Source organism: Theobroma cacao, chromosome 5 (assembly GCF_000208745.1).
Source record: "Theobroma cacao cultivar B97-61/B2 chromosome 5, Criollo_cocoa_genome_V2, whole genome shotgun sequence".
Lineage (NCBI taxonomy): Eukaryota > Viridiplantae > Streptophyta > Magnoliopsida > Malvales > Malvaceae > Theobroma > Theobroma cacao.
The window spans coordinates 10,988,639-11,014,015 of NC_030854.1; the positions used below are offsets into that span (position 1 = coordinate 10,988,639).

The following is a 25,377-nucleotide window of genomic DNA, read 5'->3' on the forward strand; positions in this document are numbered from 1 at the left end:
GACTTGGTGGTTCAAATATGAAAATAGTTAAAATGTCTTCCTCCTAACTTTTATCTTTAAGTACAAGTGTTTCTCCCTCTTACCTTGTTCTCTCATATCTTTTTCCACTTAACTTGTTCTCTTATATTTTTGCCCTTTTACCTTTTACTCAAGAGCAAGTCTTATTACATTGTTAATTAATGACCATAAAACAACAATGACTTTAATAGACATATAATGGATTTTAACTATTAATCATTATATACAATAAAACCACTACTTCAATGATCATATAATGAGTTTTAATAACTGTTACTCATTATGTTCATTAAAGCTGTTCTCAATACTGTTATTCATTAAGTGCATTGAAACTAGAGTAACTACTTTTTCTAGCTCTATATATCGAGTTTTAACAATTCATTTTGAGTATAACAAGATTTCATAAGCTAATGTAGGAATATTTGAATCTTAGCTCTTTCTCTTTATATATTCTTTCTCAAATTCTCTTATAGTTAGTACTTTGCCATCTTATTCTCAAGCTTATTCTATCTTTTATTTATTCTCTTTTCACTTACCATAATACTGAATACTTCAAGGACTATTCCATCTTCCTCTTTGTTGCCTCCAACACATCTTTTTACTTATGTGCAACACTTCCTTTCTCATTATCACAAGAACCTCTTTACACATGCTTATAAAACAAGGCTGTCTGCAGTTGTGGCTTATGGGTGGTTAGGTGCACTTGTAGGTGGATGATTGCTGTCACGACCCAAATTTTCGGGCCATGACCGGCTCATGGGCCCAATAGACGTAATCCACTAAGCCCAAGCAAGCCTATTAATCTGTCATGTTTATCATTCCATCATAAACTGCTAAATCACATTTCATAACTTAGAATCAAAATAATACTACACATTGCCATCTCATACTGGCATACTAAATAAGTGTATATATATTGTCTACAACATGTATCTTAACAATTTACATTATGTTCATCTATATACAACAAAATAATACTCAACTTCCAACGGAGGGACTCGGACGAATGTACAGCTAATGAATGCCGAAACACCTACCAAAAGATGGATACAAGTCTACAAGGATACCTCGTCCTAGTTACCGGCTACCTCGTGATTTGAAAACATGAACTTGAAAACGGTGAGTATAAACCTAGTGAGTGAACAAGAAAGGGAACAAGCATACCATAAGCAATGTTTAACGAAATCATGATGCATTCTTTTTCAAAATAATGCAATTTGTTTTTGAACTTATTAAACCCTTCATGTAAACCCCACATGAGAAAAATCATTTATTGGAAGAAGTCCATGCTCAACAAAGGATTTGGAGAGTGAAAACTTTAATAGCATTCATGCAAATCAAGTCAATAAATGACGGGTCCTCGCTGCAACGAAAAGGCATTCTCACTGCAACTATGCTACAGCGAGAATGAATTTTTGCTACAGCGACACTTGATTTAAATTATCATCTAACCGAGGGTTTCTTGACTAGCCGAGGGTTTCTCACCAAACCTCCTCATATTAAGCTTAATTCACTTATTCCTTAATGTTGGAAATCCATGCTCAAATATGGTAGCAAAGAAGTGGAAAATAGGGCAACAATTGATCAAAATGAGGTGAAAAACAGAAGGTTTTTCGTTGCAGCGAGATTCAATCTTGTTGCAGCGAGATTTTGGTCATAAAACAGAAAGTTTCTCGCTGTAGCAAGAATGAATCTCGCTGCAGCGAGAAGCTACTGTACCTTCCTCGCTGCAGCGAAAATGGATTCTCACTGCAGCGAGTTTTCAGCCAGCCTACCTTTTCAAAACTCGAGAGTTTCTCGCTGCAGCGAGAATCAGAACATCTAAAAAAAAGGTTCCNCATGTTGAACTTTGGAAATCTTTATGTGTTTTATGTTGATTTTGTCATTTTAGCAGGATGGCCTTTTTCTTGAAATAACGAAAATATTTTTTTGGTGCTCTGTTTCTTGCTGCAGCGAGAATGATTTTCGCTGCAGCGAGAAACTCTCGGGTTTGGAGGGGTAATGCTGGCCAAAATCTCACTGCAGTGAGAAAGTTACTGAAGCTTCTCACTGCAATGAGAAACTTTCTGTTTTATGGCATAAATCTCGCTACAGCGAAAAACTTTCTATTTTGTTCCTTATTTTGTTCGGTTGCTGACTATTTTCCACTTCTTTGGTACCATAGTTGAGTATGGACTTCTAACATTAAGGAATTAATTAGTTAAGTTTGAAATAAGGAGATTTGGTGAGAAACCCTTGGCCAGTTGAGAAACCCTCGTTTGGCTAATAACTTGAATCCTAACTTAGCTGCAGTGGAAATTCATTCTCGGTTATTTAACTTGATTCGCATGAATGCTATTAAAGTTTTCACTCTCTAAATCCTTTGTTGAGCATGGACCTTTTTCATAAAGTTATTTACTCGTGCGGGGTTTACATGAGGGGTTTTAATAAGAACTAAAACAAATTGCATTGTTTTGAAAAAAATGAATGCATCATGATTTCGTTAAACATTCCTTATTGTTTGCTTGTTCCCTTCCTTGTTCACTCACTGAGTTTATACTCACCGTTTTCAACTTCATGATTTTAGATCAAGAGGCAGCCGGTAACTAGGTCGAGGTGTCCTCATAGACTTGTATCCATCTTTTGGTAGGTATCAATGGCATTCAATAACTGCACCTTCACTATAGTTCCTCCGCTAGAAGTCTATAGTCCTTTTTGTTGAACACACGTGCCCTAATATAAATTGTTAAGACGTGTATATGTCTTAAGCAATAGATGTTTATATTGTTTAATGTTGCCACTATGTAATGGCATGGATGACATTATTTTGAATCATATAAATGTGAATATATGGTATCAATAGAAAAGTTTTGACATACTTGTTAATAAGAATTACGAAATACAGTGGCAATAACAAATGATGAAATCGATGAATGGAGTCACATAGATAGGCTTGCTTGGGCTTATTGGGTTATGTCCATTGGGCCCATGCGCCGGTCATGGCCCGAAAATTGGGTCGTGACATATTCACTCCACTTAAATTACCAAAATGCCCTCATAAGTCAACTTGTTCTCCTCCAATCCTTTATGAAATCTTTTTGCTCCTTTGACACTGAGCCAAGGTCCATAATGGTCTAGAATACTCGAGTCATGAAAACTTAAAATTTTTTACCCCGAGATGTGATAAATGACCATTTTGCCCCTATAGTGAAAGTTATCGAAATTTTGGTTTTCCTTTCATTTTACCCCTAATTTCACCAACCATTTATGCCTTAGGCCTACTTAAGCCAAATATTGTTTAAAAATCTTACTTTTATGGGCTTATTAAGGAAATGACGAAATTACCCATAATTTGGGATATCGCGTATACTTCCCTTTACGAGTCTATAAAGGTCAAGGTCTCACAATTGCGTCATGGAAGGAAGTGCTATACCAAAATGGGATTGGGAAGAAGAAGAAACTCGATGTTTTTTTTGAGATTTTGGAGTTGATTTTCAAAAGTGAAAGGATAGAAAAATATAATTAGAGTTTGTTGGCTTGGTGTGTTACATCATTGGAAAGGGTTATTGCAGTGCTACTAGAGAAATGAGATTGAGAAGAAGAACAAAGTTTTTTTTGGATTTTAGAGGTAATTTTTGAAAATGAAAGGAAAAAAAAAAGAAGAAGAGTGTGTTGGGTGGATGTGCCATTAGGGTGCATTATGGGTGCAAGGCTAGTGTTGCTTGGCGAAGCATGGTTAAGACAAGAAAAAGAAGAAGAAAGTTTTTTTTTTTGGATTTTGGTTTTTGGAGGTGATTTTCAAAAAGAAAAAAAAGAAAGGAAAAAAAGAAAAAAATTAAAATTTGTTGGGTAATTATCTTATTATTTTTAAGAAATGAAAAATTACTTTTAAAGTTAATTATTTTAAATCATTTAAACAAGATTAAAGTAGCTTTTTAGAAATTTATATTAACCGAATTCTTAGACGGATTATAGCAATCGACAAGATAATATTATTAATTAAATGAGTTAAATATGTATTAAATAAATTAAGAGAGTTTGACATGATTAGGATATAATTAATACACGTGTTTTAAACGTATCAATATAATTAATACATGAAACATGACAACTCTAAATTCAAATTCGTTTAACTTGTCTTCTTGTATTGTGTTAACTAGTCGTATCCAAAATTATCAAGTGCAAGTGTAGTGAAATCACATTGGACCTTGACTATAGCATCCCCACTTTGCTTTTCTTTTTCTTTCTTAAAATACCCCTAAACATCCAAACCTTTATGTTTTTTATTTTATTTTTAGTTTTGAATTTTTATTTATATTTAAATTAGCTTATCTAGGTTTAATTTTAGATTTCGAATGTTTAATATTTTTAAAATAATATTAATAAATATTGTTTCTTTAAATGTTAAATATTTTGAGATATTTTATATTTTTAATATACGTATTGAATAGTTATTACTTTATCACTTGTCAATATTTTTTATTGAATTAATTTTTCATAATTTAAATAGTCAAGATCATTTCCTTAATTATAACTTCTTGCTTTTTTACCATATCTAGCCAGGCCTCGGTGCCAATTAATATCAAACGTCATTCATGTTTTCAATCTAATTATTGTGCAAATGAAAATATTTTACGTGCAATTTTTTTTACCATTATCTTATAATTACTCAACCTCAAAACATAAAGTATACACGATCTATTAATTATACGTGTAAACTTTATATAATAAAATTTTACGTAATTAATAGTTGTGATTGAATGTGTCAATATCATTTGTTTTAAATTTCTATTTTAAATTAATGCAAAATATTTAATTTAATAATTAGTGCATTATGACTTAAAATCCTAATTTTAAAAAAAAAAAAACAGAAGAAAGAAAACAAAGACGGCCGACTCAATCACCTACCCACGCTCTCTTTCTCCACTCTCTATTGCATATAAAGCGGTAACGCTCCAAAATTTCAAAGCCCCAAATAGTTAAAAAGAAGTCCGCCGACTCGTTTCCCCGACTCAGCACCACAAGAAGTCCGCCAAATCTTTTCCCCGACTCAGGATCACCGGCTCACCAGCTATGGGCGAATCCATAACCATCGACGGCATGGACCAGGACTCGGCACTTTCCAAGTCAGAGTTTCTGAGTCGGCAAGAGGTACTTCGTCGGCGGTCGCGGCGGGTGAAGCAGCTGGCGAGGCTCTACAAAGCTCACTACTGGAATCTAATGGAGGAGCTCAAGAGAAAGCACAAGGAGTACTATTGGCTGTACGGGAAGAGCCCCTTCAAAGAAGATGAAAAGAAGAGTAGTGAAGAGAACGATGGGAACAAGTTAGGGTTAAGGTCTCAGTTGAAGTGTCAGATTTCTGATTGTAAGGAGAAAGCGATGGCGTTGACGAGGTTTTGTCATAAGCATATTTTAAACGATTCAAAGCAGATGCTTTATCGAGGCTGTAATTTTCCTATCAAGAGGTTAGTTCTTCTTTTTTTAAAAAATTTTTTTTCTTAAATCTGATTTCTTCTATACGTTGGATTAGGGTTTAATCTGTAATTGATTTATTAGGGAAAATTATGAATAAATGCTTTTTTCTTGTGGTCTTGAAAAATAATTATGCACTTAGATTTAAGGGCTTTGCCAATTGAATTTAATAAATAATGAGTCTTCCTTTAATTTAGAACATAAGATTTTGATCTTCTGGAATGAGTGAAGGAGTCTTTGGGATGAACCTTAAGAACGCATACATTAAATTGACACAATTTTTTCTTTTGGTTACTTGCTGGGGAAGCTCCTTTGTAATAACAAATATAAGTGAGTCTTCTATAATTTGAATACATGATATTTTTTTCAACCCCAACTTTTTGGATGGAGAAAGGATTCTGCTTTAAACTGTGATGCACTCACTAATGCCATAAGTTAGACAGTTCAAGAATTTAACTATGTTTGGTATGTTGAAATAATGAAAGGTATTTTCCACTCTCTCTAATGAAGTTGGAATCTAAATGCCATTGCAGCTATGTCATATAATCTTTTATGTGCATTTGAATTTTTTTTCCCTTTTATTTTACATCTGTTTTAGAGGAGCCTACATTAGATAGCTAATAGAAGGAATAAGTCTTTATGGTTGTAGTGAGTGGTATTAAGAGAGAATACCAGATAATTCGTAATTAACTATAAGGTTTCATCTAATGTACTGGATTATGTATAAGATAAGGATAAGGTAGAATAAGATGATATTGATTGGTAAATTGTCTTCAATTTATATTCTTATGCCCCAAAGGCGATCTACAAGAAAGAAATAATCTATAGAAAAATGTGAAGTGGTTGTTGGTGGCATATGGTGGTATGCTTAAGGAAATTTAAAGAGAGCTTTGGCTTTCTTTGCCTGAAACCAGTTGTACACCACCAAGCCATCTTTCCAAAATATTCCAAAATTTTGGATTACTCTTTAAGTCTTCTGTGAATATGAGAACTAAGCCTCAGCATTGCGTCTTTCGATGCTGCTTAAGTCATTTGGGGTAATATTTGATTAAACTGTGAAAATTGATAAAATTTGGGGCTTATATTTATTGGGATGTTTGTAGTCTTAGTATGCGAGTTCATTAAAATAAATTTATTTTATTTAGGAAAAATAGTTTTAGGCATATACATGGGATTTTGGACCTTGGCTCGTGTTGGCTAGCAACTACACTGTATATAGTTTTGTGATATCTAAGCCTGCACTTGATCCTTTGGTGTCAATATTTTTAATCATCTGTGTGAATGACTAAACTAGGCTATTGGTGGGATCTGTCTTGCTTGCTCCATGTTATATGTTTGTGATGTGCATGCTAGCGGTCAAATAGTTATACAATTTTAAGGCTTTGCCTTAGTGGTGCTAATGATCATGGCACCTCTTCTCATTTAGGATCATGACTGCATAATTTATGGTTGGCTTTATTTTATTATATATGTTATTAGATTGGATAACCATTTTCTCTTGTTAATCTCTCTGGCTGTTCGCTATAGTTGGGATTGTGTTTCTTGTATTTGGATAGAGTATTAGTTTACAACTTTGTTACCTGCGCTCTATGTGGTCCAAAGGTTGACTCTTATAATATGTTGCTTTCAGTAATTTTAACCTAACTGTATCTTCTCTGTATGCAGTGGGCAGATATGCAAGAAACCAGTACTAAGATCCATTAATCCTCCTCATTGCCCTGTCCATGCTCAAGCTGCTGAAAAATATCTTTCACGAGCACTGAAAAGGGCAGGCCTTAATTTCTCTTCGCCAAATAAGCTTGCTCCCAAGTTGCACATTGTTGTTGCAGAGTATGTTCGCCAGATTCAAACTAAAAGAAGAGCTGCACAACGAAAAGCTGTACCCAAAATCAAGATTGAGGAGAAAATGAGTGAAAGCTGAATATATTCTGCAGAAACATGTTGAGCCAACAGAGTTAGTTGGTCTATTGCTGCTGATGGTGCTGACATATTTTAGTCTGGGCCAAGTAGGTTTCTGATTCAGTGGAGCTAGGGTAGAGTACAGTGCAACACTGGATTTGTTCCTTGGAGACAATTTTTTGTGCATATAATGTGAAGGTAGTCTTTTGTTCCATTTTGATGATAAGTTCATTCATCTGCTCTGGTCATGAAATAAAATGACTTATTTCTTATACTACATAAATTAAGAATTGAAACTTTTACCTAGTATTTTCCTGTATATTTCTCATGTACTAGAATTTCACTCATTTTTTTCGGAATTTTGCGATGTTTGTATATATGTGTGTCTGTGCATGTAGGTAGGCATGCCAAGAACTTCCATTTCAGGCCTAAGTAGGTGGAATGACTAGATCTGTGTCTTGCATTTTATTTTTATGTATTTGCTTGGATTGGTTAAATATGATATATGCTTTAGTTCTCTTAGTCTTATTTTGGCATCACTCTTGTGATTGAAAACTGTGGTGTAGTTAAAAAGTGTGGTTTGAAAGTTGTGGCAAAAGAGTTATGGTTGAAAATAGCAAGTGTTAGCGTTGCTGTGATATACTTTTGTTATGAGAGTTGCTGTGATATACTTTTGTTATGAGAGTAAATGTCAAAATGGGACATGATGTTAACTGGAGGAAAAATATAATGAGTGTATAGAAGTAACTTCTATCCCAAGAGCACTTTTCAAATGCTTGGTTTGGGAAAGCACTTTTGAACTGGTTGGTCTGATGAAAAGCACTTTTCAACGTCAAAAGCCAAAAGTTTTCCAACTTGAAGAATGCGTTGAGGTTGCTGTTAAAAGCAGCTTTTGATTGCAAAAGCACTTTCCAACCTCAATGCCAAACTCACCTTTAGAGTGGTGACTCAATGCAAAAACTATGAAAGACCATGATTGTTTCAATATCGTCCACTAGGATTGGACTTTTTGTAGGCTGTAACTGGGTTATGACCTATTTTCATGAACTTGAAATAAGGTTCTTTCACTGTTGGGCATTTGCTAACTCCTGAGCTAGTCCATTTTTAACATGGATCATGTTGAGGTTGAGGTTGCTGTTAAAAGCAGCTTTTGATTGCAAAAGCACTTTCCAACCTCAATGCCAAACTCCCCTTTAGAGTGGTGACTCAATGCAAAAACTACAAAAGACCATGGTTGCTTCAATATCGTCCACTAGGATTGTACTTATTGTAGGCTGTAAGTGGGTTATGACCTATTTTCATTGACATGTAATAAGTTCTTGCTCTGTTGGTTTGGCATTTGCTAACTCCTGAGCTAGTCCAGTTTTAACATGGATCATGTTGATGTTGAGGTTGCTGTTAAAAGCAGCTTTTAATTGCAAAACCACTTTCCAACCTCAATACCAAACTCACCTTGAGGGTGATGACTGAATGCAAAAGCTACAAAAGACCATGATTGCTTCAATATTGTCCACTAGGATTGTACTTTTGGTAGGCTTTAAGTGGGTTGTGACCTATTTTCATTATCTTGAAATAAAATTCTTGCGCTGTTGGTTTGGCATTTGCTAACTCCTGAGATAGTCCATTTTTAACATGTATCTTGTTGGGTGTCATATTATCTAACATTCCAACCATTTCAAGTTTTCTCATTTGTTTAGCAGCAATCAAGATGGTTACCTGAGTTCAAAGTTGTGGTGTTTTTGGAATATTTAATTACTGACGGATAAATTGTGCAAGACATGTAAGGGGCATATAGAAAGTGTAAAACATCAAGCAAGCAGTTTAGCCTGGACTTTCTGACATAAAACGAAGGCAGCAGGTTTTGTTCATGGTGGCCTGTTGAACTTTTTTTTGCTATGATATGTGTCTGTTTCAATATATTTTCAGTGAAATTTCAGATGTTTCTAGATTAAAACTTCCCTTTTTGTGTGAATATGTTTGTACATATTCACTTTTCTTCCTCCACCGAAGTGGGAAAGCTTGCCCCCACCCTCCCATATTGTTTGACCATGTTTGACTTGGCACTGAGTTGAAAAAAGAAGCTTTGATTTTAGTATCTTGACTTTTAATGTCAAAAAGAAAAAAAAAGGGAATTTAATATAAAATATAGAAAAATTAAGAGTATTAGTTGTTTAAAAAAGGAAAAAGGGTTATAGTTTTGGAATGTTTCAAAAAGGAATGATGGACAGAGAAAATTGAAGAGGGAGTGCTAACCTAAGAAAGTGGTGCATACATTATTGCTTACATGTGATTTGCATGCAAATATTGTTTGCTTTTCTGGGATACATATGCTTACCTTAAAGATAAGCATGTATGAGCTCAGCTTGTGAAAGCATAGATCCTAGAATTCTAACAGTAAGTATAAGGAAATAAACTTTCAAGAAGAGTATATGATGGTCAAGTATGTTTGCACTAAAATGTTTTTAATTTCCTCACATTCGAATGCTTTCAAAATATGATTAGAAGTATCTGCTTGTCATGTTAATTTTGTTTAGTACAAAGAATCAAGAGATAGAAAAGCATAAAGTATGATGGTATTAAATATGTGATGAATAAATGTGATCACTGAACATAACATTAAACATTTGGCTGTTGAATGTTATGTATGTTGGAAAATACTAGGTGACAGGAATAAGTTTGATTTGTAGATGGCATTGCAATGTGGAATTGTCAATATCTGGTAACAGGTAGGCACCCCTTGCCTGCAGAGATACATATATAATTTATATCAGATCTTTAATACGGTCTAGAGTGAGCCTGAGTTATGCACAAGTCATAATATACTAAGGTAAATGTTTACTATAAAAATTGATATGTGCTGTTATGGTAAAAAATTAAAAATGTACTAAAGTTGTTCTTTAATTATATAAAATTATATTTACATGCATTAAAAACTTATCTGCGTAAAACAGGACCATTTCTCCAAGGACTGATAGTATTAGGTTATAAAGCAATTAGCCTTTGAGCAATTAATGTCTTCTGGTCCTCAAGATTCAACTTCAATCCAAGTTCATGAAATATGACAAGTTATAGTATATGATAGCCAACTATCTTCACATATCAGAGTCTCTTTAGTTCCTCAACTTAAAGCTTGAAAAACATATTTGTGCTCAGCCTGGTAACTTGTAGTAGTGGTAAGAATCAAGATACAGAGAAGCATGAAAGACTGTTATTTCTTATGGATTATTCAGTATTATTAAAAACTGAACTTGCCTCAAATAAAATTTCTTCTTAGTGAATTGTAGTCGGATATGCATTTTGAAATTAAAGTCCAAGATATCTGTTAACTGAGGGTGCTTTGCTCCTAAACTGAATCTAGAAATAAAAGTGTGTAGAACAGATTTTTGCTTCCCCCTCCCCCCTTTCTTTTTCCCCTCTAAATTATTCACAAGTGGAAAAAAAGGATTTTGCTTCCCCAAGTTATTTGGTCTTTGCAGTTGAAGTTTTCAGCATACATCTATGTATGTAACTGTTATTGGAAATGCATTTTTGGTAGATTATTCATATTATGCTTCATTGGACAGTAATAGGTTCCACATTTCCTGGGATGAGAAGTTTCTATGGTTTTTTTAATCATTATTTAATTCTTTATTTTAGCTTCATGTTTTTGTATTTTAAATCCACTATTAATTATCTAGTACTGGAGTTGAAGAAACCTTTTGACAGTATTCATCATTAATCAAAAGGCTCTTGGAAATCTATTGTACCTTGTGCATGAAGTTTTCATGTCATTGTCTTCTGATTTTTATCTGTCTGTGAGTATCATGTTCATGTTCCTAATCACTAACCAAAAGGCTTGGGATAACATCCCTGGTATGTATTCCATGCATTGAACAGATTTGCATAAACAAGGTGGGTCTTACACATTGTTTATATACAACCCAAAACAAACAGTGAGGATAGCAGGGTGGAGCTGAATAGGCTGTGCTTAGTTGTAGGGGTTATGCTCCAGATAGTGTATGGTGCAGTGACCCTTTGGCAAATTTGTCTTGATAAACATCGAGGTGGATCTGATGGTTTATATAATGGGAATTTGAGTTGATATTTTTGGTGATGGAAAGTAAATTGCACATGTTTGCTCATACTCCACGTTACATTCTGTTAGAAATCATTTCTCCAGAGAATATTCAGGTCTGGTATTTTTAGGTAATCTGATTAAAGGTTTTATGACTTTTGTTGTGCTAGATATTCATATTTTACACCTTATGGATGGCTTTTTTGGGGGACAATGCAGCTGAGACATGGTTTGGTTTGTTTATTGTAGGTTATTCATGTTGTCCAGTGATGAAATTGGTGGAGACACCAAAGTGTAGGTTCAGTTGTATCAGCAAAGGAGCAATGGTGATGTGAGTTGCATATAATTGGGTATTACTTGGGGTGAATGTTCCAAAAGCTATTTTAAAATTTTGGTTAACTTTTAGTTCTTAATAATTTACTATTATCAACAATTGTTTGCATCAATTTAAGTGTACTCTGGCAGCAATTATTTGCAACACTTAAATAAGTGCACCACATTCTTTCAATAAAGCAAATTGACATATAATTCAGTGCTGGTCTTTTGATTTGTTAAAGTTGAGATGAATTGACTGGTTTTGGCTATGTAATATGATGCAGCTGTAGCATGTAAAAGAGTTTGGTGGAAGATTGAAGTCAAATACCTGATAAATTGGTTTGGTTGGCATTTTTCTTTAATAGTCTAGAAAGAAAACAAAGGTAGAAGAGGTTCAGAGAGTGGCCAGAGCTTGTCATGAAAGTAGGATTATTGGATAAGTATTCAATAATTGAAGGAAAAGTAAACATCCCTATCATTCTTATTGCATATGTATTCTCCAACTAATATTTGTGCTTCACCATCTGCTCTCACCTAATTTTCATGAATGCAGCAAATTTTTCGGTGGAAAGAAACACTTAATTTAATTCCGACTAGCTTCTTTCTTATCTGCAAAGTTCTATCATTAGAAGCGGATTATTATCTGAGCAAAAACCCTTGGTTTGACTGGTAGAAAGCAAAACAAGTGTTTCGGGCCTTGCCATGCTTTGGGCACACTAGCAACTTTTCATGTATAAGAAAAAGGGAACATAGTTTTCTTGTATTAAAGAATTGTTGGTTTTATAAAGATGAGGTTGACATTTGCATTGATCGGGTCGATTATGTGAAGGAAAACGACTGGTTTTCGAATCCCTCTTGGACATTCAACGTGGGTCTAGTTTATGCGCTTGGAAAGAATCCTATGGGCCAAAGCTACGAAGCTTTTTTCTTTTAAATTTTTGAGATAACGAAGAATTATTTAATTAAAAAAAATTTTCATTGATCCTCAACTTCCTTTTTCAATCTGTCTCCTTTTTCCAAAACATAATGCTCCAGATTTTCAAGGTATGTCTATAAATAAATAGTATTATATATTATTTATGTCTATCAATAAATAATTATCATTTGTCCATTTATAAAAAAAATAAAAAAACATGTAATAATATCTCCTTATCTTTGTTTCTCCTTTGTTTTGTTATATTAATGATTTTTTTTCAGCTTTGGCTTTCCTTAAAATTTTTTCATTTCTTACAAGATTTCAATATAATAAGGATGTTGGGCAAGAGTTTGTGGAGTTTAAAAAAATCCAACACCTATTTACCAAATAAATTCTTATATTAATTTTTTAATTTTTAAATATAATTTAATGGGATATAGCATAATAATCTCAATGAAAAATAAAATAACTCAGATTTAATATCTTTATTCTGTTATCATCCTACCTTTATTGCTTCAACTTAAGTCTAAGTGGTAACTAGTAACTAGTGCTGTTTTTCTTTTAAGATGAGTTCATTCTCATTTATAGTTTGGTATGTTGTACCTAAAATGTTAATTGTCATGTGAAATCCACAAGTAATAAAAATAAAAATAAAAATGATTGATTAGCATGAGAGAAAAAAAAAGTACATGCAAATAGCTTGAACTGTTTTTGTTTTTTCCAGTGAAATTTATGAAAAAGCCAGTTTGGGACAGTAACGTGAAGCAACATTAAGCTCATGTTCTTTCTTACGTACTAAAAATGGAAAAAGCAACATTAAGCTCTTGTTCTCTTTATCGATTTATTCTTGGATGTATATAGAATAGTTAAATGGAAAATCTCCAGAGGAGAATGCCGAAACTTTAGAATTGATATAGATCCTATATATATATATGTGTGTGTGTGCTGGAATGACATGAAAATCAAAGATAATAATTATCATACGCAATGAAAAATAAAAATTTAAACATACCATGTCATGCTACCACCCATAGATCACCTTGGTAGTTTTAATACAAACAAAATTTAAGGAGAGTAATAAAAAATATCACCTAGCTAAGTGATATCGTAATCACGATGGCAAATCCTTTTGACTAAGAGAAGATACGACACTACTATTATTTCCACTCAAACTTGTGAACACCAGATAGGGAGGAAGAACCCAAGGCACTTAAGTGTTTGACCTCTAACGGTATCCATACATTAGCGAGGTAGGAGCTTTTAACTACTCTCTATGCTAGCAGAGTGGATAACAATAATCCTTTTCTTCACACACTATATAGACCGAGCCACTCTAGAGAGATTCATCACAAGAATTTTCTCTCAAACACAAGAGGCGGCTAGAGAAATTTTTTTTGGTTTTTTTTTACAACTAGGTTTTCATAGTCATATGTGAGACGTAGTTAAAAGTGATATTTATACCTAAGTTAAACAACTCCCATAATTGCAAATAAGGCCCAATATTATAACCCATTAAAATATTGGCCCAACGTTTAATTAAACCCTTTTAGTTTAGTCCTTGGAAATTAGAATCAAATTAATTTACTTTTATCATGTTTGCAATTAAGGTTCTAATATTATAACTATTTATAATATTGACCTTACAGTTAATTAAACTATTTTAATTAAGTTCTTAGAAGTTAAAACCTAAAGTATGATTTAAGTCCAATTTAATTTATAGTACAACTTTTGTGTGTGACCCATTAGGTTACTAACATGTTGGCAACGAAATTGAATTATAATTTTTATTAAATTAATTAATTCTATTCCATAGACTAAGATTGGCATCTAGCAATGCATCATGGTCACCTAATTGTTAGGAGAGTTAATGTCACGACCCAAATTTCCAGGCCATGACCGGCACAAGGGCCAAATAAACGTAGTCTATTAAGCCCAAGCAAGCCTATCCATTTATCCTACTCATCATTCCATCAAATATCGCTAAATCATATTTCATACTTTTGAATCAAAATAGTGATATACATTGCCAACTCGTACTGGCATTACTCCTTAAAAATTTACATACAATGTCTACAACATGTATTCTAATAATTTACATTAAGTTTGTCTCTACAAAACAAAATAACACTTGACTTCCAGCGGAGGGACTCGGATGAATGTACAGCTACTGAATGCCGAGACACCTACCAAAAGATGGACACAGGTCTACAAGGACACTTCGTCCTAGTTACCGGCTGCCTCGTGATCTGAAAACATGAATTTGAAAATGGTGAGTATAAACCCAGTGAGTGAACAAGGAAGGGAACAAGCATACCATAAGGAATCTTTAATGAAATCATGATGCATTCTTTTTCAAAACAATGCAATTTGTTTATATTCTTATTAAAAACCCCTCATCAAGCCCTTAAATGATTAATAATTTGAAAATCATTAACCCATACATAACGAACCATTTGAAGAATAAAAGCTTCAATATTACACAAGTAAGTCAAATACGACAACGAATCTTCGCTGCAGTGGAAAGGCATTCTCGCTGCAGCGAGAATGAATTTTCGTTGCAGTGACGTTGGGATTTAGTTATTAACCGAACGAGGGTTTCTCAACTGGCCGAGGATTTCTCACTAAACCTCTTCATTTTAAACTTAACTCATTTAATCCTTAATGTTGGAAGTCCATGCTCTGATATGGTAGCAAAGAAGTAAAAGATAGGGCAGCAATTGGACAAGATAAGAGACAAAAACAGAAAGCGTTTCGCTGTAGCAAGATTCAATCTCGCTGTAGCGAAATTGTAACCCAGAAACAGAATGTTTCTCACTGCAGCGAAATTGTAACCCAGAAACAAAAAGTTTCTCGCTACAGCGATAATGTATTTCGTTGCAGCGAGAAGCTACAGTGTCATTCTCGCTGCAGTGAAAATGCATCCTAGCTGCAGCGAGTTTCTGGCCAGCCTACTCTTTCAAAACCTGAGAGTTTCTCATTGCAGCGAAATACAGGGCATCAAATGAAAATTTACCTTTCTCCCAAAGAAAACCACTCTGTTTGAAATGTTCAAAACCAATATGAAACACATAACAATTTCTCAAGGTTTAACATGTCAAGTTTCACATGCATTACAACCATAAACCATTATCCATCAATTTCCTATAACACACATATTTACATATGTATATATATATATAGATACGCATATACCCATCATCATCATCACACCATCCCATCATCATCATCACCAGCTCATGCGCACTCCCTACTCGCACATGGCTGGGTCATCACCGGGTTATGCGCACTCCCTACTCGCACATAACCGGGTCATCCTCGACTTATGCGCACTCCCTACTCGCACATAGCCGAGTCAATATAATTACACAACATTATATTCAAGCATATATGTATATCAACATAATGCAGCCACATAGAAATCCATAATAACCACATATCATAACATAAATCATTTCTCAAGAGCTTGTTCCCAAGACATTCATTTTCATGAAAAATCGTATAAAATCATTCAAACGTTTGTCAAATACATTATATTCCCAAAATAAGTTTTGAAGGCAGTCCACTCACCAAATGATTGTAGAGCCTTTAGATGACTCCAATTCCCCTAATTGTCCAAATGAGATGATGGGGCTTCCTTAAAACCTAGGATCACATTAACATAAACAATAGATCAATTTACACACTATGAACTCTAAAAGCTATCTCTTAGCTAGTTTTCAATTGCCACATTAAATGGCTATCTATGTTCACTATCTTAATCACTAAAAAGTAATGAACATAGTCAACAATAAAACAGCTCATAAATCCCAATTACTAGCCATTTTCTGCAACTAAAAATCGAGCTTAGTTCATTACTTACCCTAGGGCTCCTTTGTAGTCAAATTCTCTTCCAATTGCTTCCAAATCAATGGGGTAATTCTCTCTTTCTCTTTCTAAAATGCCCAACTAGTGAGAGAAAGTCTGAAAATAAGCTTTATCAAGGGTTTTGAAGTGAGAGGATGAAAGAATTCAAAGGTTCTAGTCAAAAGGGTTCAAAGGTGTGAAAACTAGAGCTAAAGAGAGAAAATCATTCAAGCTTCAAATCAAGCTTCCATGGAGTTTTGAAGAAACGTGAGAAAGGAGAAAAAGAAGAAGAAGAAGACCAGCTGCTGGAAAATCTCTAGAAGCTACTAGAAATTCAAGATATTTATAGGCAATCTTATCTTTTCTCTTAAAATTACGAAAATGCCCCTCCACCAATTTACTTATTCTCCTCCAATCTTTTATGCAATCTTCTTGCTCTTTTAACACTGGGACAAGATCCATAATGGTCTAGACATGTTCGGGTTCATAAAAACTTAAAATTTTAACCCGAGGTGAAAAATGACCATTTTGCCCCTATTATGAAAATTGTTAAAACTTCTAGTTTTCTTCGTGTTTTCATCAGCACACATCATTTATGTAGTCTTATACCCATTTAAGCCTTAAAATATCATAAAACTTCATTCTGGAAGCTTATTAGAGAAAATGACGAAACTACCCGTAGCTCGTATTATTACATTTATACTTAGTTACAAGCCTATAAAGGTTGAGGTCTCACAGTTAAAGGGTTCTTTGACAACCTTTCAGTGTACAGTCTATCAGTGTAATTCATTCCCTCATCATATAACCTGGAGATGATAAGAGCCTAGCTCAGTGTCAACTCTTATTAACCTCCATATTCATTTCTGAAGTTAGATCATCAGATTTATATAGGCTTATGAAATTTTTTTTTTCATAATCTCCAAGTTGCCTTGGCCAAGGACTCCAACAAGCTAATATCAACCAAGAATTGTTAGGATATGTCCCCTAAATCACTTGGGGTGATGATTATTTTCTTGACCACTCATTTGCCTTTTCATGCTTCATGCTAAACCAAAAGCATCTTGTTTTGGTATCCTTGGTTAAGCACTCGTAGGGATGAAATCAAAGCATAGCACTCCACGCATAAGACAAACTAGTGTTTCAAGTCTAGGGAGTATTTACACAACTAACACATGAGAAGTATTGCATAGACACTCGAGTGAAATACCAAATGCACTTCTCATGGTAGGTCATGTTCAGTGAACTTGCTCTCTTAGGCAAGCACCTACATTCTAGTTTCAAGTATCTCTATACTTCAACCTATGAGATGGTTGCTTATTTCCCAAGTAAGAAACATAAAATGTACCAATCTCTAGGTATCATTAATGTCCAGTCTCAATTATACATCGACCAAGAACATTTAAAGATTATGCTTTGATGCATAGAGATCTAATAACTGCAATTCATTATAGTTTCCTTGCAAGGCATATTAATCTCATGGACTTTATCCAATTGGACTTATAACCCATTATAATTAATGTATTATTGATGAAGAAAAACCTCTAATCATTCAGCATGAATGATATTGTTGCATGATTGGAATCAAGCCTTAACCAATCCTAATTGGTTGTAGGGCTCATCCCAACATCTCCCACTAGCACAAAGCCAATTGCTACCTTATCTTATGTGCACCTAATCCATCTAGCAATCGTGTGTCCATGTTGACTCACTTGTGCCTTTTAATGTGGTTAATTGCTTTTATCTATCTTCGTGATGTCCATGCATCACATCATGTCATATTACTATATCTAGATCTAATAAGACCTAGGTTTTCTTAGTATGGCCTCATTGTTACATTCACAATGTTTAGAACCCTATATTAGTTTTATGAACTAATGATCTAAATATCCTCCTATTTGAGCTCTCAACAAGTTGTATATGACTTTAATTATATACTTCTACATAGTCCTCTTTCTTTCTTTGGAACCATTCCAACTAAACTATGCTGAATGCATCATATGCATTTGTCACTTTTCATTGTGCCATCCACCCTTTTTAAATTTTGGCACTTTCTTTGTATACATATTGCATCCCATGTAATTGTATAACCAAAGAATTGTATTTATTCCTACTAGCCTCCTCATGTGTATGAGATAAGTACATTTGTCAAGCCCGACTCTACAATATGTTTATTATGCCATTCTTACATAAGAATGCATGTTTGCTTACTTGGGTACCTTGAAAATCGTTAAAGGACGGTATTGTACCAAATGGTACAATTAAGTTGAATTAAGCCTCGAACTAGATCAAATGAAGATTTTAAGGTGAAATTTAAAATTTTAAATTCTCAGAATAACTTAAAATGGTGATTCGGAGTTCGAGAACAGATTTGGAGTCCAATTGGAATTTTCATGATCCGGTGGTAAAATGGTCATTTCGCCACCCGAGGTTAAGATGTGAGAGTTAGATGAAATTTTTGACTAAGATTGATCATTTGGGGTATAATTTGAGTTTGAGAAGTGAAGAATTTTAATTTTGGTGTTTTTTCGATGATAAGGGCAAAATAGTCATTTTGCCACCCTAAGGGCAAAATAGTCATTTTGCCACCGTAGGGGCAAAATGGTAATTCTACACACCCAACACTTGTCATGCTCATAGAATTCATCCATTGACTTTTTATGTTATGGATAAGTGAGAAAATATATGTGGTGGAGATAAAAAGTTTAAATTTTAAAGTTTTAAAAATGGACCAATAATAAAATGACATTTGTCAAGCTTAGAATATTTTATTATTTCCTTTAAAAATCAGCCTATAAACCTCTCACTTCTCTCCAAATATTCGGCCAAGCAAGAAAAAAAGGGAAACAAAGAAAGAACAAACCTTAGGTGGAGAATTTCAAGAGAAAAAGTGTGGAAAATCAAGGAAAACAAGTGAAAAAGATAGGATTTCTCAATTTAAACTTGAAATCTATTTTCCTTAAGCATTTCTCCTTATTTTCGATGGTTAAATTTCATGTTTTCATAGTGAATTCATGGCTAGCCGAATGGATATGGAGAGAGAATGATGTTGGATTGATTTGATTTCAAGTTATGTAAGTGTTTTTAGTTAGTTTACCATGTCTAGAAGCAAAACAACAAGAAAAGAATTCATTTTCCCCATCACCCATCAATGGCCGAACCTACCTTGTATTGAGGGAGGATGAATTTGATTTTTTATTTTAAGAGAATTGAATAGAAAATGATCAATTATGGTGTGGAAAAGTAGTAGGAAAAATCACGGTGTTAATGAACCATTATAGACCAAAAATTCTAAGAAGAAAAGTGAAGATGGTTTTGCCAAATTTTAGGTTACTGGACTTGTGTTTGGTGAATTAAGGTATTGGAAAAGAAATGGAACAATTTGGAGCTAAATTGGACGTGTTGGCCAATTGATCGGGTGATAAGATTAATTAGGTCAATACTGGGTTTAGATAGTTACCAGAGTATTTCACATCCCATTTCATGCATTAGTATAGAGCCTGAATTGGTTTTATAACAATTTAGCACAAATGTAGTAAATGGCTTATTGTGCATTATGTCTAGGTGGTGAGTATTCTGGCAAAAGTAAAGAGATAGTACCCGAGGATCAAGAATCGGAGTACTTGGAATTCGACTCCCGAAATAGTGAGTAACCTTATTATCATCTTAATTATCTAAAGTGGTGTTTATCCGATTTTGTGATTTTGTGGAAAATGAGTTTAAAAACGTAAATTTTCATGTTTTATGAATAAATGTGTTTCAATGAAATTAATTTATAAATTATTTTGAAATTAATAATAATTTTGAAAAATAGAGTAATTGGAGACTGTTTTTGTGTGTTGTAAATTCATGATTCTAATTGATTGGCTTATGACAATATTGGCATGAATGGTTGATTTAGTATTTGTGTTGAAATGTATAAACTGTTGTTTGCCTTGATAGGCTGGATAATGATAAAATTGCCATGTCATGCTGTTGAATTTTTATTGTATGGTGGGTTTAGCTTGCTGCAGTGGGCTAGTTCTGTGGACCAACCTATTAGAGGGGCACAGAACCTAGTCATATTCATACCTCAGTATGAGAGGCGTGGATGGATAACTCCTGAGGTTAACACTTTAGAGTTCACTTCACGCCAAACCACCATGTGAGGGTGAACTCATCCAACGCCAAGGAACGACTATGTTTTCAAAATAAAAACATGATTTATGTGGACATAACTTTTTAACAGCCTTAGCGGACTCTGTTGGGATAGCCCTCGATCAAGGCATCCTTGATAACTGGGTATGAGAATGATTTTGGCAGGAGCCAAAGTTTTAAGAAATTCATAAGCCATGTTGATTACTCGATTTATATGAATTGATTTTATTTGGTTCAAATGAATTTGAAAGGTAATGAATTACAGTATATTAAATTATTTTATCTGTCTCCATTTACTCAACTTTAGATAATTTAGATGACATTTGTGTACTCATTGGGATTATATAATCTCACCACCCTCATTTCCACCCCTTTCAGGCTCAGGATAGTCGGTAGATAGCTCACTTTGTTGAGGGCTACAATTGGACTTGCATCCTCAAAAACTGTAGGTTTACTGTTTTTAATACTTTTGGTTGTTTGTGGGCCCACTTGTTACTGTAAATTAAATTAAATACTCTGGGTTACTGTATTACAATATATATGAATTTATTTTACTTTTACGTTTTAAAAATTATTTATGTAGTGTTCTAAAAATATTGCTTTATGAGAAAATTGAATATTTTATTCAATATTTTATTTTATTCTAATAATCATAATTTCATTTTAAATGAAAGTTTTAGGTGTTTAAACTTATTTTTGGTTATGAATTATGTGTTTTGTACTCGCACACTACATTTTTAGCGGATTTCGAGATTTTTGAGAAAAAATGACCAAAATGCCCTTGTGAGAAAAAAATTGTTTTTCTATTGTTTTGATTTGGAAATAGTTTATAATCTCTCAAAACATAATTTTAGTGACTAATACTCACAGGGGAAGCAAGAAAAACTGATGTTAAGCCTTACGAGATTTCGATTGACATTCTGGGTAATGAATGTCTATTGGGACGTCGAGGCGGTTGTCACGGGCTCGATGGGAGTTCTGGGTCATGACAATTTGATTGGTATCAGTGCAAAGGGAAAGATAACCCTATTCTTGGGAACTCTCGCATATAATCTGTGGCGAAGTATGACTCTCCGCCCAAGAGCTTGGAAGGGGAGAGAAGGGACTGCTTCGCACCCTCCCGGAGTGAAGTGCACCCCTTACCGAGTGCTCTGATAGGTACCATTTATTGCCACCGTACGCTTAGGGGTGGAAGAACTAGATTGGTATAAGAGCTTTTGGTTTTAAAGATTAGAGCTTTTGGGTTTAAAGTTGTTTTAAAGTTATTTTAAAAAACTACAGTGTCAGTGTGGCCCCGAGTTAAGTTAGGTTTGATAGAATAGATTACGTGCATCTGCATATAGAATTTAGAGTTGTTTAGACTTGTTTTGTTTCTTCTTATAGATCTTATGGGAGCATAAGTCATAGACAAGGAGCTATATGAACTCCTGTTCCCAGTAATCCACTTCTTTGTTAATATCATGCAAAGGTCATAAGTAGGGCCGTTGTCCGGGTTTAAGATGCCACCCGTGACACGAGCCAGTGTTAGAGAGATCTTAAAATGAATGCTCCTAATGAAAGATTAATGAAATGATATATCCCTCCGATTAAGGATGGAGAAATTTGGAGTTGGACTAATAGGCCGTGATAATTTATTCGTTTGGTGGAGTTATAATTGAACTCATGGTTGTCAATTGAAAAAAGATTTGGGGACTATGGATTGTATTGGGGTTAATATAAAAAAGCACGTGTGATAATGGTAATAAGGGACGCACTTTGATTAGAATGAATAGTGATGGTTGTAATTCACTTGGAGTGTATAAAGTAAGCTTTGAGGTAATAGTAAATCCATACTTATGTGCATGAAGATAAAAACACTATGTTAATTGAGCTTGTTATGCCCATATAAAAGTGGTGTTGGGATTTTGAAATATTTTATATGTGAATATGTGTTGAATTGGTATAGCAGCTTAGAGGGAACTGGTGTTGATTTCAATTAAGCGATTGTGAGATTTCAAGAATTAATTGGACCTACTATAGTTCATGGATATAAGCACGTTAATTAACTAGAGAGTGAGTATCAATGATTACTATAATTGATGTGTGGTCATGAAGTAAGAAATTAGTAAACAAATCTGCTCTAAGGATGAGCTTGAACTTTGCTATGCATAGAAAAAGGGGGAGCCAAGGGATTAAAGGACTAGATGTGGAATTGGCAACTTGAGGTTAAATGATTTGGAAATGTCGAATCTAGTCTAAGTGCCATATGAAGTTCTATAATTGAGATTGATATACGAATTACTTGAAAGATCAATTTAAAAGTTTATTCGGTTCAAAATGTGGCTTATGATACGAATGATCAGTCTTGAAGGTGATCTCCCCAAAGTAAGGAATTTAGAAAATGTTGATGTTTGGATATACTCTAAGAGAGAGAACTTCTGCATCCTAAGTTTAGGACAACTTTGATCTTATGATTGTAAAGGCAAGGTGTAATAACTAAGTAAATTATTCACTTAATAAATGTGATTGGTTATTGATGAATAAAGTCAAGATCTTAACATTTAGTGGTATACAATTTGATAATTATGTATTTAACAGTTATTTGGAGACAATTCCTTCATCAAATTTGCACGTAATGCTATGGTAAAGGCATATCAATGTTAATATGAAAATGTATCCAGGAATGATCTTAACATACCACCAAAGGAGAATTAAACATGTTGAAATTAATGTTCTAATAGTGTGCATATGATCGAAAGCTAGTTTGTAAGTTGTAGTTTTCATGATCATGAAATATATAAAGATTATAAATCTATAGACATACACTTGGAGTTGTAATTTACAAGTTTGGAGTATTTAAGATATGATTAAATGGAATTAGCATTGGTTAAGGTACGTAAACCTTTTAATTAATTTCTGTGGAGTATGCATGATAGTAGAATGGAGGAACATAGTGCCGTGATACTATATGGTGAAGTTATTATACAATATGGAAAGAGTATTCTAAAGTGAGATTTATTGATTGTTGACAAGTGTTATAAGATGAGATGAATTTGAAAATATCGACTTTACCTATTATATGCGATAAGCCCAAGAGGATATAAATGGTTATGAAAATTGTGATGTAAGCTTGGAAGGAAACCAAACGGTTGAGAATGATTAATATAGTAACCTTAAATATAGATGAATAACATTGATTAAGTAAACTCCAACAGCCACCGTACCATGGTGTTAAGAACACTTCATGTTTAGGACACATGAATAAAATGAGACAGATGTGAAGTTGAACTTACGAGTTGACCTAAAGTCATTGAACTTGATTCTAAGTTTTGTTAACTGGAGTTTTAAGGTTTTGGAAGGTATTGATATGAATGAGTTAAAGTTGAAATGGTTAAAGGCGTTCCCTTCGGGGGGGGGGGGAAGCAAAAGGTTTGGGGTTCGAAACTTGGCGAGAAGGTCTTACAGGGCCTGTCATGCCACCCTTAGGTGCAGCGTATGCGAGTAAGTCAAGTGATGAGGACCCAGACGTAACAATACCTCGGAGTAGGCCCTGAAGGGGATACCACATAAATGGCTAAGTTACGGGTTAAGTGATCACCTGCTGTGAGACATAAGTTTAAGATAGATATCCCCAAGGAAATACTCAAGATAAGTTATGCCATGGATCTCGTGAAAGTAAGCACTAAGTTACGTGGTTATAAAAAGGAAGTTGTAAGCTAAGAGTGATATTGGTATTAATATTGAAAAGTACTTGAGGAGAATCTAGTTTCAAGTCTTGCAATTTCAAGTACAATTTGTAAATTAGTTAAGGAAGAATGATGTTATATTCATATGAAAGAGTGGAACAAAGGATGATTGAAGTTGACCTTGATAATGAAGTCAGATAATGAAACTTTCCTAATATATTATGGAAATTGAAATTCGAAGATGCTTGTTGCATACATGATTCAAATGAGTTTGAGTTTTAAGTGACAAATCAATATCGGAATGCAAGAAGGATACAAGGTAATATAGAGGCATGAAGGATAATCGAGGAAAAAGGATGACTTTTAGGAATTGTGGTATTGCATAAGATGCAATGATCAAGTTAAGATAAATCTTTGAAGTATCAATGGGATTATAAAGCATACACGCATAATAGATTATAATTCAATGGAGATGACATTGTGATGCAATGATATATAGTATAAGGAAACTTAAGCATATAATTGGAAATAATAAGAAGAAAGTATAAGTATATAAATGATGTGAAACTATGCACAAGCATGATGAGAATTTATATGAATTATGAAGATTATTCTATTGAATCTTGGTTATGGATGGAAATGATCAAAGAGAAATTAGTCTGAAGGTATTTGAAAACAGAGACCTGTATACATAATGAGGAATATGGACATTTGAATGTGCGTGTATACGTGTGTGTGGAGTTAGTGATGTACCCAACTAAAATGCAGAATGGTTTTAGTGGTTCGAGATTTGAACTCAATATATTTGATGAGTTGTATAGATATTGTAATGATCAAGAATCTTATAAGAAGTCAATTTATGGCAACCTAAGGAATTTTGGGAAATAGTTAAGGAAATGTAATCTGTAGTGCGATTAAGCGATATTAGATGGATTAATAGGATTAAGAAGATTGAAATTTCCTAAATGCAAGGTAAACATGAAGTATGTGGAAATAATTGAAGCCATTAATCTTCCCTAACGTTGAGGATATGTATAAGAATGAATATGGCATGTTAATGATACTGTAAACTACACAATATT

At 33.9% G+C, this 25,377-nt stretch overlaps 1 protein-coding gene across 4 annotated transcripts; it reads left to right on the forward strand.

Moving 5' to 3' along the window:
- LOC18598470 (INO80 complex subunit D) lies at positions 4,929 to 11,954 on the forward strand. Of its 4 annotated transcripts, none has more exons than XR_001928256.1 (4): positions 4,930 to 5,462; positions 7,135 to 7,566; positions 11,245 to 11,553; positions 11,672 to 11,954. XR_001928256.1 is itself a non-coding variant. In XM_018122191.1 (2 exons), exons 1-2 carry the CDS (start codon positions 5,071 to 5,073, stop codon positions 7,388 to 7,390), a joined length of 648 nt encoding a protein of 215 aa, XP_017977680.1. In that variant the 5' UTR covers positions 4,929 to 5,070; the 3' UTR covers positions 7,391 to 7,743. The 4 variants fall into 4 exon arrangements, 1 of the variants encoding a protein (XP_017977680.1); XR_001928257.1 differs by having other exon boundaries at positions 11,245 to 11,538; XR_001928255.1 differs by lacking the exon at positions 11,245 to 11,553 and having other exon boundaries at positions 4,932 to 5,462.